Source organism: Peromyscus maniculatus, chromosome 9 (assembly GCF_049852395.1).
Source record: "Peromyscus maniculatus bairdii isolate BWxNUB_F1_BW_parent chromosome 9, HU_Pman_BW_mat_3.1, whole genome shotgun sequence".
NCBI lineage: Eukaryota > Metazoa > Chordata > Mammalia > Rodentia > Cricetidae > Peromyscus > Peromyscus maniculatus.
The window spans coordinates 40,025,731-40,045,666 of NC_134860.1; the positions used below are offsets into that span (position 1 = coordinate 40,025,731).

Genomic DNA, 19,936 nt, shown 5'->3' on the forward strand with positions numbered 1-19,936 from the left:
TTCAGTACCAAAGAAGACCTTCCCTGGCTCCCTAATGGCTTTCAGAATATCCATAAGCTCATCACAATGTTCTCTCATGAGTTCCATGTGGAGAGTACCACTGTAGTCATAGCTCTCCTGAGGAGAGGTCTATGACTTGAATTGTTCTTTTGATGTTTTATATTATTATTCTACTCAGGGCTGGAGAGATGGCTCAGAGGTTAAGAACACTGGCGGTTCTTCCAGAGGTCCTGAGTTCAATTCCCAGCAACCACATGGTGGCTCACAAACATCTACAATGAGATCTGGTGCCCTCTTCTGGCCTGCAGGCCGAACACTCATTGTATACATGATAAATAAATTTAAAAAAAAATTGCCTTTATTGGTTAATTATTTAGAGTGTGAGACAAGACAAAAACAGACTTGGTAATGCTGGATGAGAATTGTCCTTAGAACGTGCTATCTTCCTGTCTCAGGAGTGTACACTACCAGCCTGGAAAGTTGACTGTTTCAATGTACAGCTTTTTATCAGAGCCTCATTTTGTAGTTATGATTAGATTGGTTTTCTTTGGCCACATGAAGATTGTACTTAGTCTCTAGACTTTTTAGTCCCAAGAAGTCAGGTTGACATGTGACCAAAGCCTCAACCATGTGATTGGTCTTTTTGGTATTGCCAGTTGTAATCTTGAAATTGGTGAGGTATATATGTGAGTCAGTTGGTTAGCATAAACTCAGTAGATTCCACAAAAACAAAAACAAAAAACAAAACCCGAGACACTCTAATCATTGGGAAAATTCCAAAAATTTAGAGGTTCTCTTCCAGGAATGAAGGATAAAAGACAAACCAGCTTCTTTATTGTACACAGTGCTGGCGTGAGTTCATATACTGCAACCTTCAGAAGCTCTTAGAGCTCTCCAAGGCACTTTGTTCCATCGCTAGCCTACTTTTTCATTGGTGAATCTTTGTTTCTTAGATCTTAACACTATGTCTGGCTTTTAGTAGCTGTTCACTAGATATTTAATGAGTTAAAATATTGAAGATAGGGCTGGCAAGATGGTTCAGTGGGTAAAAGCTTGCAGTCAAGCCTTATGACCTGAATTAATTCCCAGAACCCATGTATTGGAATAGAGAAGTTCTCTGCCCCCCACGGGTGCACCATGGCATGTGCATGCGCACACACATATACATACGATAAATAAAACCTTTAAGACAGTTAATGGATAGGTGGAAAGCTTAGCTCTGATTGCCTTAGAGTTGTTTTAAAATCACACAGAATCAGTAGTTTCACCTTGTCTCTAGCTGAGGGGGGGTGTCTTAGGATAGATATCAGACATCACTAGTTCCAATGTGGAAGAAAGTGAGAGTTTATTATGGGAAAGAAGTGTGACAGGCTACTGTATGGGCAGAACAGCAACAAAAAAATACATTTCAACTTTGGGGGAAGGGTATGAATGCTTAAGCCTTTTCTGAGAAAAAATTAAGTATTCATATTTTTTCCGGGAAAGGAGTCTCAGGAGGCATGCCTCACTTTGCACATGGCTCAAAATATGCCTATACTGGTGTTCTATAGCCTGCATGGGCAGAGAGCTTACTGTTAGAATATAGGCGTCCTGAGGCTCCAGGACTGTTCTGGGTCAGCATTGTCGTCTATTGGTGGTTGCCGCTCTTAATCACTGTGGTAGCTCCCTGTTTTTATGCTGCCTTATTGCTAACTACTTGCCACGGGTGCATTGGACTGTTTTCTGCTGCTTCAACCTTTGTCTTTTTTTAAAGATTTATTTATTTATTGTGTATACACCATGTATGACTGCGGGCCAGAAGAGGGCACCAGATCTCATTACAGATGGTTGTGAGCCACCATGTGGTTGCTGGGAATTGAACTCAGGACCTCTGGAAGAACAGCCAGTGCTCTTAACCTCTAGGCCAACACCCCAGCCCTGTCTTTTTTCTATTCTCACTTACACTGGCTGTCCTGGAACTGGCATTGTAGACGAAGCTGGCTTCAAACTTACTGAGATCCACCTGCCTCTGCCTCCTGAGTGCTGGGATTAAAGCTGTGTGCCACTACCACCCGGCTAGTTATTTTATTTTTTGAAGATATAATTATATCAATTCTCCCCTCCCCTTGTCTCCCTCCAAACCTCACATATACCCCTCCTCATTCTCTTCCAAATTCATGGTCTCTTTCATTAATTGTTGTCACATAAATGCATGTGTGTATGTGTGTGTTTTGTGTATGTGTGTATATATATATATATATATATATATATAATATGTTTTGGGGACTGATGGTTTGGTATTGGATAACCAATGGTGTGCTCTTTCCTGGGAATACTATTTCTCCCACATTCAGATTCCTTAGTTGCTTGTAGTTCTTTTTTAAAATTTATTTTTATTTTATGTGCATTGGTGTTTTCCTGCATGTATGTCTGTGTGAGGGTGTCAGGTCCCCTAGAACTGGAGTTACAGACAGTTGTGAGCTGTCATGTGGGTGCTGGGAATTGAACCTTGGTTCTCTGGAAGAGCAGCCAGTGCTCTTAACTGCTGAGCCATCTCTCCAGGCCCCTTGTTTTTTTTTTTTTTTTTTTTTTTTTTTGTGATATATATTTTTTATTTTACAATACCATTCAGTTCTACATATCAGCCATGGGTTCCCCTATTCTCCCCCCTCCCACGCCCTCCCCTTACCCCCAGCCCACCCTCCATTCCCACCTCCTCCAGGACAAGTCCTCCCCCGAGGACTGTGATCGACTTGGTAGACTCAGTCCAGGGAGGTCCAGTCCCTTCCTCCCAGACTGAGCCAAGTGTCCCTGCATAAGTTCCTGGTTTCAAACAGCCAACTCGTGGAATGAGCACAGGACTTGGTCCCACTGCCTAGATGCCTCCCAAACTGATCAAGCCAATCAACTGTCTCACCTATTCAGAGGGCCTGATCCAGCTGGGAGCCCCTCAGTCTTTGGTTCATAGTTCATGTGTTTCCATTCATTTGGCTATTTTTTTTCAATAATTGAGTAAAACTGAAATTTATTATATGCCACAGTCGTCCTAGGGACCTCCATGCTATATATATAGCCTCTATGGTTCTATGGGTTGTGGTCTGATTGTTCATTTTATATCTAGAATCCACCAATGAGTGAGTACATACCATAACTGTCTTTCTGGGTTTGGGTTACCTCACTCAGGATGATTTTTTCTAGTTCCATCCATTTCAGGCCCCTTGTTTTATTTTTGAGAAAGTCTCTTGCAACTCAAGCTGACCTTCGTCTTGCTGTGTAACGAAGGATGAACTTGAACTTTGGATCATCCTGCCTCCACCTCCTGGGTGCTGGGATAGCAAGTCGGCCACCGTACCTGATTTTATGTGGTGCTGGAGATGAAGCGCAGGACTTCATGCATGCTAGGCAAGCATTCGACCAGCTGAGCTACATCTTCAGCCTTTTGTATAGCTAACCAACCAGTTCTGTGTAAGCCCATTTCCTCTTATGCAAGAAACAGGGCTTGTTCAGAGAATGCCTTTGGGGTTACTGAGACTGGCATGTGGATAACATCGTAAAAGCTTTAGGCAGCTGGTTTATTTTATGGAAAGCAAATCAGAGTTAAGCAGCACCCATCAAAGAATTCTTAGAGATACTTTACACATATAATTCATTGAGACATTTCCACATGTAATTTACACAATAGATATACAGTCCCATTAATAGACTTGCTAATTACTAATCTTCAGAAATTATATTTGGTTTTCTTATAATTAGGCTTTTACATGATATTTCTTGTAAATGTGCTGGTCTGTAGTTTGTAGTAGGGAAGAATCCACTCCTGGAAGTTGTCCTCTGACTTCCACATGTGCCTATAGACACAACACAAACATAATACAAATTTGAAAAGTAAATCAGTGTTCATATTTTGACAGCAAGTTTTCCAGTCATTGTAAAGAACTAGAATATTTTATACACAATTTGTAAAGATTACATTTATCTGACCGTGTAAGCATTACAGTGTTTAACCTCACAGAACTCCAGATATGTTTTTTCTCTTGTTGTTTTTTCCCCCTAATTTTAAAGAATATAGAAGCCATTGAGATGGCTCAACAGGAAAAGGCGCTTGGTGTCAAACCTCACAACCTGAGTTCCATTCCTGGTATCTACATGGTGGAAGGAGAGATGACTCCTCCTGCAGGTTGTGTTTTGACCTCTGTTCACCTATATAGGTGAGGGTGTACACACTCACATGGACTTGTGCACCCATGCGCGCACACACACACACACACACACACACACTCATAATTTAAGAAAAAGAAAGAATATATAGATTTTAATTCCCTCCCTCCCCTCTTCTCTCTGTCCTCCTCCTTCGTCTCCTCCCACCCTTGGTCTTGGTCTGGCTAGGTAGTCTGACCTCACCATCTCCCTGCCTCAGCCTCAGCCTCCCAAGTGCGTGGATTCTGCCCCCTCCAGCTCCAAGCTTCTTCACCTCCCTGTGTTCTGCCAGCCCGGGTATGGTCAGATTGTTTATCAGATGGTTTTCCTTTGACTCCTAAGTGAGTACTCTAGGGAAATATGCCTAATACATAGGAGGGGGAAGTTTTACAAACAGGAAGTGGAATGTTGGTGGTTGTTGAGCAGTGGGTGTGTCTAGCAGGCATCACTCAGCTGCCTTGTTCATCTGTTTTGGCTTCTACCTCAACCCAGGACTAGTCTGACGTTTGCTGCTGCTGTACCATTTCAGTACATGTTCAGTCCTTTTTCTTTTGTAAAGTCAGAGAGGATTATTTTCCTCCAGCACCATGGACTATGTGTAGTAAATGGTATTGATACTGACTCTCGGCTAGGAATTGTGATTGTGTTCTCTTCTGATTTAAATGACAATAGCAAAAGAATAGAATGCACAGTCTGCTTTTCCTACCTATTCTTTAAAAACAATTATTCAAAATTGGCACATACAAACCGAACTTGTTTGCCAAGTATATGAAGCCATCCAGTCTTACCAGGTGGCAGCTGCTGTTGTTTATGGAGACCTAATTTAATCCACAGATTGGAAACAAAGAGTGTCTTGTTTTGCAAAAAGAGAAACTGTTAAAAAAGAAAATGCGCCCCCCCCCCCCCCCCGCGGTTTTTGAGACAGGGTTTCTCTGTGAAACAGTCCTGGCTGTCCTGGAACTCCCTTTGTAGACCAGGCTGGCCTGGAACTCACTGAGATCTGCCTGCCTCTGCCACCAAGTGCTGGGATTTAACTCATGTGCCGCCACTACCTGGCAAAATTGCAGCTTTATTGAGATATAATTCACATGCTATACATTTCAGGCATTTAAAGTATACAGTTCAGTGATTTTCATATATTCGGAGTGGCCAATACCACAAGCACTTTAGAACAAAGAAATGCTGTACATATTAGCAGTCATTTTGTTTACTTCAGTCTCTCACTGCTGTAGATAACCTGTAATCTTTCTGTCTGTATATTTGTCTATTCTGGACATTTTATATAAATGGAATCATATAATAGGTGGACTGGCTTCTTTTGCTTAGTGTTTTTGTTTTTTTTTTTTTGTTGTTGTTGTTTTGTTTTCCAGAGCTGAGGACTGAATCCAGGGCCTTGTGCTTATTTATTTATTTTGAGGCAGGGTCTCTCTATGTAGCCTTGGGTGTCCTGGTACTCACTGTGAAGACTGGGCTGGTCATAAATTCATAGAGATCTGCTTGCCTCTACTTCCTGAGTGCTGGAATTAAAGGTACATTGTTCTTACATTTTAACAACGTGCTTAAACTAAAGTAGTCCTTTGGCAGCAAAGCAAGTGGCAAGTTTCAAAGAAAAAAGCTATCATTATGTCTCTGGCTCCCTATTAACATTCTAACCAGGTCTCCTAATGCCTTGTGCCAAGGCACAGAGGTGCCACACCAAGGCGAAGCACCGAGTTCTACTGATCAGCGCTAAACACAAAGGGAGACGTACAAACAGTATACTTGTCCTCATCTCTATGACAGAATATCTGACAAAGCAACGTGAGGAGAGACATGTCACAATGACCATCTTAATAGTTTTAATTTTAAAGACTTACTTATTTTTAATTATGCATATGTATCTGTGTCTGTATTGGGTATGTATGTGCTAGTGTAGATGCCCTTGGAGCCAGAAGAGAGTTGAATCCTCTACAGCAGTGGTTCTCAACCTTCCTAATGTTACAACCATTTAATACACGGTTCCTCATGTTGTGGTGATCCCCAACCATAAAATTATTGTGTTGCTACTCATAACTGTAATTTTGCTACTGTTATGAATGGTAATGTAAATATCTAATATGTAGGATATCTAATACATGATCCCTGACCACAGGTTGAGAACCCCTGCTCTAGAGCTATTGTTATCTGTGGTTGTAAGCTGCCAAGCGTCGGTACTAGGAACCAAACTTGGGTCCTCCACCAGAGCAGTGGACTGTTTTAACTGTGGAGCTGTGTCTCCAGTCCCAGGTTTTAATTTAGATGAAATTCGGTTTATCTAATGTTACTCTTTTTGTCTTGTGGTTTCTTTCAGTAGACAAAATCGCAGCAGTTTAAAGATTTTTGTCTTCTTTTTGTAACTCTAGAATTAAGCAACATTTCAATTTAAAACCATCATCATCAGTGTCGTGTGTTACAACTTTGAGTAGTTTGTTCTCTCTTTCTGTCATGAGTTCTGGGGACAGAGCTCAGGTTATCTAGCTTATGTCACATTGATTGTACCCAGTGAACCACCTGGCTGGCTGTAGGCAGCACTTTATTCTATAAAACAGTGTTTACATGAGCCAAGCAGAGGAGGTTGGTTTTATGGACATCAGAAACAAAGAATAAAGAAAAGCAGTAAAAAAAAAAAAAAAAAAAAGACTGAACCCAATGGGCCACACCTACTGCAGTGATGGAGATGACCCACAGAGTCAGTGCCCTTCTAGAATTCTTAGTGCTTTTGGTTGTTTTGAGGATTGATCCCAGGGTGTCTTTCATGTCAAGAATGTGTTCTACCACTGACCTATACCCCTAGATATAGCTCTATTTTGTCTTTTTTTTTAAATGGAGATGGGGTCTCACTATGTTAGCTGGCCTGGAATTCACTATGTAGCCCAAACTAGCCTTGAACACATAGAGATCTGCCTGCTTCTATGTCCCCAAGTTGTGGGACTAAAGGTGTATGCTCCCATGCTGGGCTCTATACTATGTTCCTAATGGCTTCAAGGGTTACCCTTATATTCCTGATGGTTAATATATTTTTAAAATTATTTTAATTTCAGGTGTGTGGGTGTTTAGTGTGCATGTATGTATGTGTCCCATGTGAATACAATGCCTGCACGGGCCAGAAGATCCCCTGGAAACAGAATTACAGATGGCTGTGAACTGCCACGTGGGTGCTGGAAATTGAACCCAGGTCCTAAGGAAGACCAGTCAGTGTTCTTAACCACTGAGCCATCTCTCTAGCCTGTGATGTTTAATCTTCATTATCAACTTGTCTGGATTTACCATGGAATTACACACCCAAAGGTGTGTCTATGAAATGTTTCAGAAAGGCTTAAAAGGCATTACCACTCTGAATGTGGGTAGCACCGTGGATTGGGGGCCTGGATTGAGATGAGAAAGGAAGCTAAGTGCCAAGATTGCACTCTTAGCTTCCTGCCTGCCATTGCAGTGGGACCAGTTGTTCATGCTCCGCAGCCAAGCCTTCCCTGCTGTGAGCCAAAAGAAATGTCTCTCCTCAGGTTGCTTTGTCAGATATTCTGTCATAGAGATGAGGACAAGTATACTGTTTGTACGTCTCCCTTTGTGTTTAGCGCTGATCAGTAGAACTCGGTGCTTCGCCTTGGTGTGGCACCTCTGTGCCTTGGCACTAGGCATTAGGAGACCTGGTTAGAATGTTAATAGGGAGCCAGAGACATAATGATAGCTTTTTTCTTTGAAACTTGCCACTTGCTTTGCTGCCAAAGGACTACTTTAGTTTAAGCACATTGTTAAAATGTAAGAACTTAATTAGTTTTGGGCAGTGTCCACAGCTGTTTAATTTTACCAATAAACTTTAATTAAATCTTGTTTTTGTGAACTCATGTATTTTCTCTCAAGGTATAGAAATATACCCACTTTCACATTTGCCAAGACCTCTGCTGATGGGTTTTTCATCAGTATGCTTGTAAAACAACTCATTTCAGTAAAGCTGCTTAATAAGCAGAGTAATGCAGAGAAGCCTGTGTGTTGGTCTTCTGGGCCTTTGTGCCCTGCCTGCAAATGCAAGTTTTGTTTGACTGATCACATGTTTCAGGGTGGGACCCAACTGCAGTTCCCTAAGAGAGGTGTGGAGATCTTGTCATCTTTAGGGTGGAAGAACCTTTAGATTTCAAGCTTTGTTTTAAATGGACTGACAGTCTCAACAACTTAATTTACATAATTTCTATTTGCATGATTTTTAAATTTCTTTAATAGCATGGCCTATTTGAATGTTTAAAGCTGAAGAGTTACCTGTTTAAATGGTTTAAGTGCAGATGTATTAGGATTTTTAAATGAAGGGTTCAGACGACATTGTTTTGGTGTTCTCTGGAGCACTGCAAAGGTGTCTTTGCAGGTTGCTATACAAAAGGCTCTTTTAGGGCGGGCCCTTTAGAAGCAGCTGCCACCCTGCAAACCGTGTTTTTTCATGACCCTTGCCGTCAGGAATGTCTTTGGAGGAAGCAGCCTCATGCGATTGTTCTGAGCCTTCAGTGAAGCTTGTCATAGGCCCTTCCTAGTTAGTTTTGGTTCCTTCCTTCAGTTCTTTGTACCATTTAGCTCCATCATGAATTGTTAGTGTTCAGTTCCTGGCAAAAACAAACAAAACCCAAGTTTTACCCCGCTGTTGTGTTGTGCGTCTTTGTGGTTTAGATGAACAGTTCCCATTGTCACCAGTTGTCCTTGTCTCCTCCCTCTTGTACCCTTGCCTCTGTTCCGGCCCTGTATCACTTGCCCCACAAATGCCCTTGTGACGGCTGCAAGTTTTTTGCTGAGCTCGAATGGGCTGTCTGGTAAGCATTGTAGTTGTGTTAAAACCGTGTAGAGGGAGGGTATAAGGACTAGGGAGTGTTTGTGAGGTTGTTTGTTTCTTTTTTTATTCTCCCCACAGGGACAGTTTACTTTGAAATTGAGATTTGGACTCAATTTTCAGAAGACTTTTTTTTTTTATGTTGTGTCTTTCTGCCCTTTTTTCCTCCAGTTATTAAAGTTTGGAAATTTTGCTTTCCTTCTCTAACATGTGTACCTATATATATTTGAACTTATTAGAATTAAAGGGAAGAGCTAAGGTTTAAAGGAAAGAGTTGTAAGCTTAGTGTCTTTAAATTGCCTTCAAACAAGTTATTTGTGAGAAGGTTGTGGTCTTTATCTTTATTCTCAGACTCATATGGGTTAAAGAAGTAACCTGTTGTGTTGCTAACCTGTACAGTCTCCTGTGTTGTTTCCAGAAGCTGAGTGACTTCCCTTTCCCTGTCACCAGAGTGGTGTTGGAAACATTGATTTGGATTTTGAGGTTGTTGCCATTCTGGGAAGTGGTTTGCTGAGCGTTTCAGATGATTGCTTCTGAAAGCTTCTTAGCTTAGATTTGGTCCTTAGACCCTGTTCCTTTCAGGTGTTAGGTACTTTAAAAAAATAAAATGTTCTAGTCGGATGCCCCTAATCCCAGCACTCAGGAGGCAGAGGCAGGTGAATCTCTGTGAGTTCCAGGACAGCCTGGTCTACAGAGTGAGTTCCAGGACAGCCAGGGCCACACAGAGAAACCCTGTCTTGAAAAACAAAAAAACAAAACAAAACAAAACAAAAAAAAGTTTTATATTTGATGCTCAGCTCATTCCATTGACACTTGAACAATGAACACTGTTTCATGATGTGTCTGTTTCCTTGAATTATGTATTTTGACCTCATCTAAGAAATGTGCACTCGTGCGCACGTGCATGTGTGTGCGCATTTGCGCGAGAACCTTTGGCTTTGCTGTTGGCAATATGAGGACAAACTTGTTGAGATTTTATTGCTGTTTAGTTGAGCCTGCTTTTCAAGTGGAGGTTGAACTTACTTGTACAGTAATGATTTCTTGAGCTCCTAGTCCATGCTAAATGCCACACATATATTTCTAATTCCAGTTACAACCCTGACAGGCAGATAGTATTTTTTCCTAATCGTGCATAGGTAGACCTTCTCCCTGTCCTCTTCTCCATGCAATCTGAGGAAAATGACCCCTGCTTTTTAAGAATTAAGGACATGCTTTGTGCCCAATACTGTTCACTTAAGTAGTAGCTGCCATTATCACAGTTTTACAGCTGAAAGAGCCGATACTGAAGTTCCTCCCATTCCCTATAAGTGGTAGAGTTAGAATTTGAACTGACTCAGAAGCTAGAGTTCAGGAGCATTTGAGAATCCGAAGACTTGTGGGATAACTTTGGCAGCTCCTGTCTTACTGCTCCCCCGAGGAGGGTTTTGTTTGGGCTTCTTTCTGATGCCTTGCTTTGGTAGCCTCTGCCACCTCCCTTCCCGGTCATGCGTCTGCTTTCTCACACTGGAGTCACCAGTACCATTCTGTACCAGTGTTCTCAGAGCAGGAATAATGAGTCAAGCTGGTGCTGTCATTGGCTTCCCCTCCTATTTTCCTCTTGTGGATAGTGTCATTATATTTTCATTATTGTGCAAAATAACCCAGGTACTGATGTGTTCATGATTGTAAAATAATTGTTGTAAATAAATAAAAATAAAATAGTTGTAATCAAGTATCTAAATTATAAAAGCATTCCTTAGTGATTTAAAGAATTGAGAAAGAGAAAACATCTTTGGTTCTTAGTGATTTAACCAGAGGGTTATATAGGGTAAATTCATGGAATTCATGTTTATTTATTTATTTATTTATTTTGCTTTCCAGGGGCCAAATAAATTGCTCTGGAACTCTTTTCAACCTGTTACTAGTTTGCTACTATTGGCAGTGTGGTTAGAAAAGAACATTGTTTTATTAGTGTGCATTAATCACACATAATGGATTTCATTATGACACTTTGATTCAGGTATGTTGTCATTTTTGCTCTTGGAGGGCCCACCACCCAGCTCCCAAATAAATGGAGGCTTATTCTTTGTTATAAATGCCCCCGGCCTTAGCCTGGCTTGTTTCTAGCCAGCTTTTCTTAATTTATCCCGTCTACTTTTTGCCTCTAGGTTTTTTCCTTTTCTATTCCTGTATACTTTCTTTGTTTCTTACTCCATGGCTTGCTGTGCAGTTGGGTGGCTGGACCCTAGAGTCCTCCTTCTCCTCTGTCTACTTCTTTTTTTCTCCCAGATTTCTCCTTCTGTTTATTCTCTCTGCCTGCCAGCCCCACCTATCCTTTCTCCTGCCTCACCATTGGCTGTTCATTTCTTTATTAGACCATCAGGTGTTTTAGACAGGCACAGTAACACGGCTTCACAGAGTTAAACAAATGCAGCATAGACAAAAGTAACACACTTTAAAATAATACTGCCCAACACAGGTGTACAATATATTTTGATCATACTCACCCTGCCTGCCCCACTCTTTCTTGTGCCCTTCCCAATTGGCCCCCAGAAAGTGACTTAACATAAGTGACTCCTCATTATAAGATGTGACCATCATTAGTCCCTGTCAGAATGAGTTGCTACCTCCAAATGAATGCTGATATTAGGTAAGGCTGGGAAGATGGGTGTGGGAGGGTGTGGGAAGAGAATAGTCCTTAGTTAGCAAAATGCTGGGCATACCTGCAGAATAATTTAAATAGTTTTCTTTTGGTTTATGGGGCAGGGTCTTGCCTTCTGGGAGATAACAGATTTTGCATCCCTTCCTTTGAAGGAACAGCCCTGTCTGTTTACCATTTCTGGTTCCCCTTGTGCTTCTCTGTGAGCACAAGAACCACTGTGCTTCCTACAGACGTAGAGTGTGGATGTCGTGATGTGGGTTTCAAATGTATTGAGCACAAAGGAGGGTGAAATACATTAGGAGACTGCAAAGGTGACAAGAGAGGACTAGTCACTGTCTCCCTCTCTCTCACCCTCTTTCTTTGTAAATACGTAATACCCAGACTACATAGACCATCAACATGTACTATATATTATAACACGCAACATGCACACCTTAAATGTTACTTCCCGTTATGTCATGTTTGCAAGCATTGTCTTCTAATCTTTGGCTTGTTTTCATTCTTGTATTCATTCTCTTGTCTTTGAAGGAGCAGACATTCTTAATTGTGAAGTACAAGTTTATATAACATTTTATTCTTTTATAGGTCATATCTTTACTGTCATTCTTAAGAATTTTTGCCTAATGAAGGGTTACAATTTTTCCTTTTGCTCTTTTTCCAGATTTTATACTTTAATTTTTCCATTTAGGAATATGTTCCGTTTTTAATTAGGCAGAGGCAGGTGGATCTCTGTGAGTTCGAGGCCAGCCTGGTCTACCTAGCTAGTCCAGGATAGGCTCCAAAAAAAAAAAAAAAAGAAAGAAAGAAAGAACTAGAGGTGGTTCCACAAGCTCCCCTCAGGGTGTAGAGTCAGGAAGATCAGGAGTCAGAGTTATTGGGACTCCATTAGAAACAGGTTCTGAGATCTGAGACTTGGTGGACTTAGGGCTTGCCACGGAAACATGTCAGACCTGAGTTTGGACCCCTTGCACACATGTAAAAAGCTGGCACAGCAGCAAACATCTGCAGCCCCGATGCTGAGGAGGCAGAAATGGGATCGCTGAGACTTAATGGCCACTTGGTTTAGGTTTAGTGAGAGGTCCCATCTCAGGAAACAAGGTGAAGAGTAAGGAAGAGATGAACTGTCAACCTCTGGCCTCTACATGCATGTGTATATATGTGTACATATAACACACGTGAACATGTACATACATACTAAGGTATTTTCACTTTAATCATTGATTGTTTAGCATAGTTTATCTTTTTAGATCTTTAAAAAGATTATTATTTTAAGTTATGTATATTTGTATGGGGATATTATTTTTTAAAATGTATGTTTGTATGTGGATATGAGTACTGGTGCCTGTGGAGGCCAGAGGCGTTGGATCACCCCGGAGCTGGAGTTCTAGGTGGTTGTGAGACCCCTGATGGGTCCTCTGCAAGAGCAATACATGGTTTTAACCTCTAAACCATTTCTGTATCTCCTTTGTAGACCTCCTTAAGTATACCTCTATTGCTTACAATAGACTCCAGTTATTTGGCTTAATTTAAACTTAGTACTTCAAGAATAATCATGAAGCCAGGTGGTGGTGGCTCCTAGTACTCGGGAGGCAGAGCCAGGTGGATCTCTGTGAGTTCAAGGCCAGCCTGGTCTACAGAACGGGATCCAGAACAGGCACCAAAAGTATACAGAGAAACCCTGTCTCGAGAAACCAAAAAAAAAAGAATAATCATGAAATTCAAAATTTTCTTCTGTTATATAGTTTGTTCTGACATATCACTTAAATTATGAAAGTTTATATATTTATATAAATATATATGTTTAGAAAAAAATGTTCCTTGTAGCTTACAACTTTCTCATTTTCTGAAGTCCCTAAAACAAAATTTACCTTTTTGCTTTTAGGATCAAAGTTCACTTATTCATTGAATTAATTATTTGTTCATTTTCAGATTTGCTAGTGTTTTCATGCTATTACATTTATTGAAACAGATGCTCTGTCTGTTTTACAGACCCTGAAAATGAAGTTCAGGATCCTGTCCCTGAAATTAAACAAGGGAACAAAAGTGTAGAAATAGAGCCTTGTCTTCAGTCTTCACTTCTAGTCCTTGTCCTCTTTGTATTAGATCACTGCCTTTGTTCCTTCTGATGACATTACACTAGACTTGCATATTTTTCCAGTGCTTAGGATTCAAGGCAGGATCGTGAACAGGAGCCATCCTCCGTTGCTCTTCTACCTTATTTTCGAGGTAGACTAGCTGGTCAGAATGCCCCAGGGATATTCCTGTCTCCCCTCCCCCAGCACTGGGATTCCAGCACATCTGGCTTTTGGTCGTGGTGCTGGGACCAAACTCAGGTCCTTGTGCTTTTCCTGCGAGCGCCTTACCTACTCAGCCATCTCCTCAGATCCTCTTCTCTGTATTTATTGTCATTGTCTTCTTTTTTTCTCTAACTTTGAGATTGCCAGCCTCTTTTTTAACTTAAATAAAAGGTTTAAAGAGAAATTACAAGAAATAGTGAGATGAAATCTCCTACACTTTTTTTTTTTAAATAGGATTTCATGTAGTCCAATCTGATCTAAAATTTTCTATGTAGTTAGGGATGACCTCTCTGATTTTTCTACCTCTGCCTCCCAAGTACTGGAATTGATTGGATTAAGCAGTGCTGGGGATTGATCCCAAGGCCTTATGCATGTTCGGCAGACACTGTCAATGGAAGTGTCCCCAGCCTGACATTCTCATACTCCTCAATGAGAGTCAACTCTTGTTAACATTTTCCATACTTGTTTTGTTTATGTATTCCTTTTATATGTGTTTTGTGGACATATGTGCATACTTCCTGTCTGTACCATTTGAGAGTGAGTGGCAGATATGTTATTTTATATTGTAGTTCAATATTGCTTAAAAGATTTGTTTTCTCCTTAAGAACAGGTGGTTAGAGCCATGTAGCTAGAGATATACATGAGATACTCTCATGTTTTTTCAGTCGATGACACCGGAGAACAATTGTACTACTTCGTGCTAGACCTCGAACCAAACCTTTCATTTGAGGTGGAATGTTTTTGTCATCAGGGTTTGCCTGAACCATTTTCCTGCCATTCTTACCCGTGTTCTTTTTGGCTGTTACTTTTAGTTTCTGACATACTTAACTAGTGTGAGAACTTACTGCTGTCCACACATAATGCTACCATTCAGAGCCTGTGAATCCTTTCTGCCGCTCTCTGTCTTCCATTGCTCTCTGTGCTCGCTCGGGTATGTGTCACAGGGCGGGCGATACTGAAAACCCCACCTGCCTGCCAAGTCCCTTCTGCTGTGAGCCAAGTGGAGGCTTGGTACTTGTTATTCCTTCGCAGCAGTTGAGCTGAAGGAATGCGGCATGGCTTGTTGGAAGTTGCTGAGTGGCCTTGAGTCTAGTGTTGATGAGGGATATGTAGAGAAGTAAGGGTCTTACGGTCTTTCGGGGAGGCGTGGATTCCTCCTGGTTCTACATTAATCCCCAGGCAATATATGTTGAATGCCTCCTTATGATTATCACTGTGATGGGGGCTTTGGGAATACTGTAATAAGATACATAATTAAGTGACAATATTGTAGCCACCCAATTCCAGCTCTGCCACATACCAGTTAGGCAAGTTGATGTCCTTAAGTTCCAGTTTATTTCTTCTGTAAAGTTGAACTATTAGTATTCACCTGGTAGGCTGTTGTGAAGATTAAATAAAGAATGTCAGTATAGTATCATCATATGCTTGATACTAGATAGTATTTTATATAGTCATATGGTACATGACTGATACTATATAAAAGAAGAGTAATAAAAACAGTGAATAGAATGATCGCACAAGGTATAACCAAATACTTGAATTATGACACGTAGATTATGAAGATTATAAATAGCCCAGGAATGTAGAAAAGGCGGGGGGTGGGGGACAGTCTTACGCAACCAGTCATTATTCTTGTGCCTCAGTTTTTCCACTGGACACACTGACTGACGATAGTGTCAGATGTTCTAGACAGTGATTAAAACCTCAAAGCATTTTTTTTTTTTTGGTTTTTTGAGACAGTGTTTTTCTGTGTCCCTGGCTGTCCTTGAACTCACTCTGTAGACCAGGCTGGCCTCGAACTCACAGAGTTCCGCCTGCCTCTGCCTCCTGAGTGCTGGGATTAAAGGCATGGGCCAACACCACCCAGCTTAATTTTCCTGTTTGTCTGATTGAAACAGGGTTTTGATATGTAGATCAGGCTGGCCCAGAACTCATGATCCCTCTGCCTCCACTTGTTGAGTAGGGTTACGGATGTGTACCACCGTACTTCTCCTGCCCATTTTAGTTTTTATTTTTGTTTTAGGCAGGGTGTCACTATGTAGCTCTGGCTAGCCTGGAACTCACTATGTAGACCAGGCTGGCCTTCATCTCACAGATAAACCTGACTCTGCTCCTGAGTATTGAGATTAAAGATATGTGTCACCATACCCAAACTTTCTATGCTTTAAATTTTTTATTTACGTATTTATTTGAAATATTCTTGCTATTTAGCCTAGGCTAGCCTCAGACTCTGCCTTTGCCTCTCGGGTGATGAGATGATGGCACCTGCTATAACACCTGGACTATTTCTGATTTTCTTTTTTTTTTTTTTCAAAGATTTATTTATTTCCTATATATACAGATGAGGGCGCCAGATCTCACCACAAATGGTTGTAAGCCACCATGTGATTGCTGGGAATTGAACTCAGGACCTCTGGAAGAGCAGTCAGTGCTCTTAACCTCTGAGCCATCTCTCCAGCCCTATTTCTGATTTTCTAAGAGGTATATGTAGTAGATGTTAAAGGGGAAGCTTGAGGAGATATTGGAAAATTAGTACTTTTGCCAGATGTGGTTGTACATACCTATAATCTGAGCACTTGGACAAGAAGGAGAATTGCTGGAGGTTTGAGGTCATCCTGGTCTTTGTTGTGAGTTCTAGGCCAGCCAGAGCTATATATTAATACCCCATCTCAAAATAGAAACGTGGGTCGGTCATTGAGATAACTCAGTGGGTATAGGCACTTGCAGGTAAGAGTTTGATACTGGGAGCCTCCATGGTGGAAGGAGAGAACTGACTCCGGGAAATGGTGCTGGGTGTGGTTGACACACACATTGAATCCTAGCACTCTGAGTTCCAGGCCAGCATGGGGAGACCCTGTCTCAAACATTCAAACAAAAACCTGGAGATGAGATGACTTCCTTCCGGGAATGGTGCTTGATTTGATACTATTCTCTCTTGTCTCACAGACATTTTAGTTGGTTGGAGCCAAAAGTTGGTTAGTGGATGACTTCATTCTGAGCCCCTTTATATAATTTTGAATCAAGTGATTTATGACTCAAATTACTTTTCTGATCCTCTGGCAAAATATCAATTAAAAAAAATCAGTCAAACAAGTGAACAGATGAGGCAGAAGGCTTAAGTCTTTGGACTGGCTACTAAGGACATGTGGTCTACTGACCATGAGTGACTCTGGGACAGCCTCATGTCCCTAGAAAGCAGCCCAGACTGCTGACGTCTCCCCACCTGTAAGCAGGTTTGCATAACCATGCATGGATGACACCTTCAGAAAAGTGCTTTTCCACCAACACCTAGGAGACAGACTCCCTCGCTGGGTGCTCGCTTTCTGAGTTTTTGTTTTTCTTTGTTAGTCTCCTGGAAAGTTTGTGTTTATTTCTGTCCAGTTCAACTTTCTTCTTCAAAATTTCAGAGAAGTTTCCAATGAAAGTGAAGCTGCCTACACTTGTTTTTCCCTTTAGTTTAGCATTTCCCTTTTTTGTTGCTGGTTCATAGTCTCCCTTCTTCTCTCTTTCCTTCCCTCTTTCTTTTCTCCCTGCCCCCGGCATTGTTTGCCAAGGTTTCAAGTTTATACTGAGAGGTGAGGCAACGTTGATTTTGGCTGAACAGCGTAAGGCCAGCAGAGTCATTAAGTGACGTAAGCTTTTTATTTTTTTCCTTTCTGTTAAAAGCTCTCTGGCACAGCTGGGTATTCTGGTGTCAGAAGAAAAGAGAAGAGCCTTTCTGAAGATCCGGTCCAGGGGACAGAAGAAATTTGGAGCATATTCCAAAGGTGCAGCAAGGAACATCGACAACAGTCCTCAGAATCCAGACAAACTTCCTGGCTTTGTGTCTCTTTTCAGTTGTTCAGAGCTTGGGTTTTGCTAGAGGATGATGAGACAAGGCACTAAGAGGGCGAAGAGGAGTATATTGGATCCCTGCCTCTCCTTCCAGCTGGAAAAATCTTGAGCCCACCAGAAGCATTATAAAGAAGACTGAAGAGCTTATCTTCCTTAGCCTGGTCCCGGATGCTGTTGAGTTGAGGAGTCCCATCTGTTTCACCAGGACTTTGGGGAAGCACTTTCAAAAGCATAGAAGGAAGCAGGACTTAAGGACTTGTCTGCATTGGTCATGTGCCAAGTTACATTTTGAACACCGGGGCAAGTGAGGATCTAAAGGGGACCTAAATTCTTTGAGCATATGTGATGCTTGGGAGATTACAAAATCAGTCTTCCAGTATAAACAAACTTCTGAATTCTTTTCTTTTGAGGGCTTCAGCAAACACAAGTTCCCTGCCAAAAAAAGATTAAGGCCTTTTTTATTTATTTATTTTTTAATGAGTGCTTTTGGGGCTAATGTGAACAATAATGTCTTGGAAAAGAAATTATTTTTCAGGAAGCCGTGGTAGTGTTCAAGGGATGTTTGCACCTCGAAGCTCAATGTCTATTGCCCCCAGCAAAGGCCTCAGCAATGAGCCAGGGCAAAACAGCTGCTTCCTCAACAGTGCCCTACAGGTAAGGCCACCTCCTTCTTTGTGACAACTGATATTTAGTTCATGGTTCTGTGTTTGCAGAAACTTTCAGATGTGATAATTGACACTTTCTGAAGTCCATAACCTGAGATCATATTTTACATTTGTGATCTTAGGCAAGACTCTTTATCTTTTTGATGTCAGTTACCTAATTTGTAAATTGAAGATTAATTATGATAGAAGTATTATTAATCTGTTTCAAAAATTTTAGACTGTATTTGAGAATAGTGTCTTTTTTTTTCCCCATGTACCTGTGTTGTGGTGTGTGTGAGTGTCTTGTTTTCTCTGGCAGATCCTTCTTCTCTGCCTACCCAGCACTGAGATTACAGCCAGGACTGCCATACACACTGAGAGGGCATCCCTCACCCCCCTATTTCCCCAGAGTGCTCTTGAGTAGGAGTAGCTGGAAATACTAGTTAGAAGGATAGAGTGGGGAGCAACAAATAGAAAATACAGGAGAGACTTGGGGAGGGCCTGGATCCTAATCCATTGGGCAACAAATAGAAAATACAGGAGAGACTTGGGGAGGGCCTGGGTCCTAATCCATTGGGCCCGACTGTCTCTGCCCTAGGGTATTTAAAGGAACACCAAGGGGTGGAGCAAAAGATCTCCTCCCCCGGCACAGCCAAGTGCAGACCATCTCAGGCACCTGCACTCAGGCCTGTGGTCTAAAGCCACAATGTGCTCCGACAAAACACCCTACTTTTTCCTAGGTGTTTTTGTTTTTTTAAAGATTTATTTATTTATTATGTATACAGCATGTATGACTGCAGGCCAGAAGAGGGCACCAGATCTCATTACAGATGGTTGTAAGCCACCATGTAGTTGCTGGGAATTGAACTCAGGACCTCTGGAACAACAATCAGTGCTCTTAACCACTGAGCCATCTCTCCAGCCCTCACTGTGGCTTCTTAACACAGAGATATACTTGTCTCTTAGAGATGCATATCACACACTCAGCAGCCCACTATTACTATTTATCCTATTGACTTAAGGAACTGTCACAAAGGTAGAAGTTTAACATTATGGTTCAAGCTCTTAATACAAATTTAAAGGTATTCTTCCTTTTCTTGTGGAGGCCATTAATTCTGCATCATTTATTGATGAGTTAATTCTCTATATGGAACCTGGCCTTACATTTGCTAAAGTGTTCTACCACGTGTCTAACCCCCCAGCCCAATTCTACAGTTTATAATCCCTAAACTACTTCTTCAACATCACATTTGATTTTTATTATATGATATTTTCCTTGAATGACTTTTTTTTTTCGAGACAGGGTTTCTCTGTGTAGCTTTGCGCCTTTACTGGAATTCGCTTTGTAGACCAGGCTGGCCTCGAACTCACAGAGATCCTCCTGGCTCTGCCTCCAAGTGCTGGGATTAAAGGTGTCACCACTGCCCGACAGGGGAAGTTCCTTTGATTTTTTTTTTTTAATTTGTTTTAAAAAATTCTTTGGTGTGTGTGTGTGTGTGTGTGTGTGTGTGTCTGT

At 41.4% G+C, this 19,936-nt stretch overlaps 1 protein-coding gene across 8 annotated transcripts in view; it reads left to right on the forward strand.

Annotated features, from left to right (window-relative positions):
- The window catches only part of Usp54 (ubiquitin specific peptidase 54), a 95,369-nt gene that overhangs the window by 14,089 nt on the left and 61,344 nt on the right, over positions 1-19,936 (forward strand). For all 8 annotated transcript variants that reach the window (XR_013042324.1, XM_076544715.1, XM_016003388.3 and 5 more), the window contains exon 2: positions 17,609-18,430. Coding sequence is in view for 7 of the 8 variants with exons in the window: in XM_076544715.1 (XP_076400830.1) it covers positions 18,284-18,430 (147 nt within the window). In the remaining variant the exon portion in view is untranslated. The remainder of the gene's footprint in view (positions 1-17,608; positions 18,431-19,936) is intronic.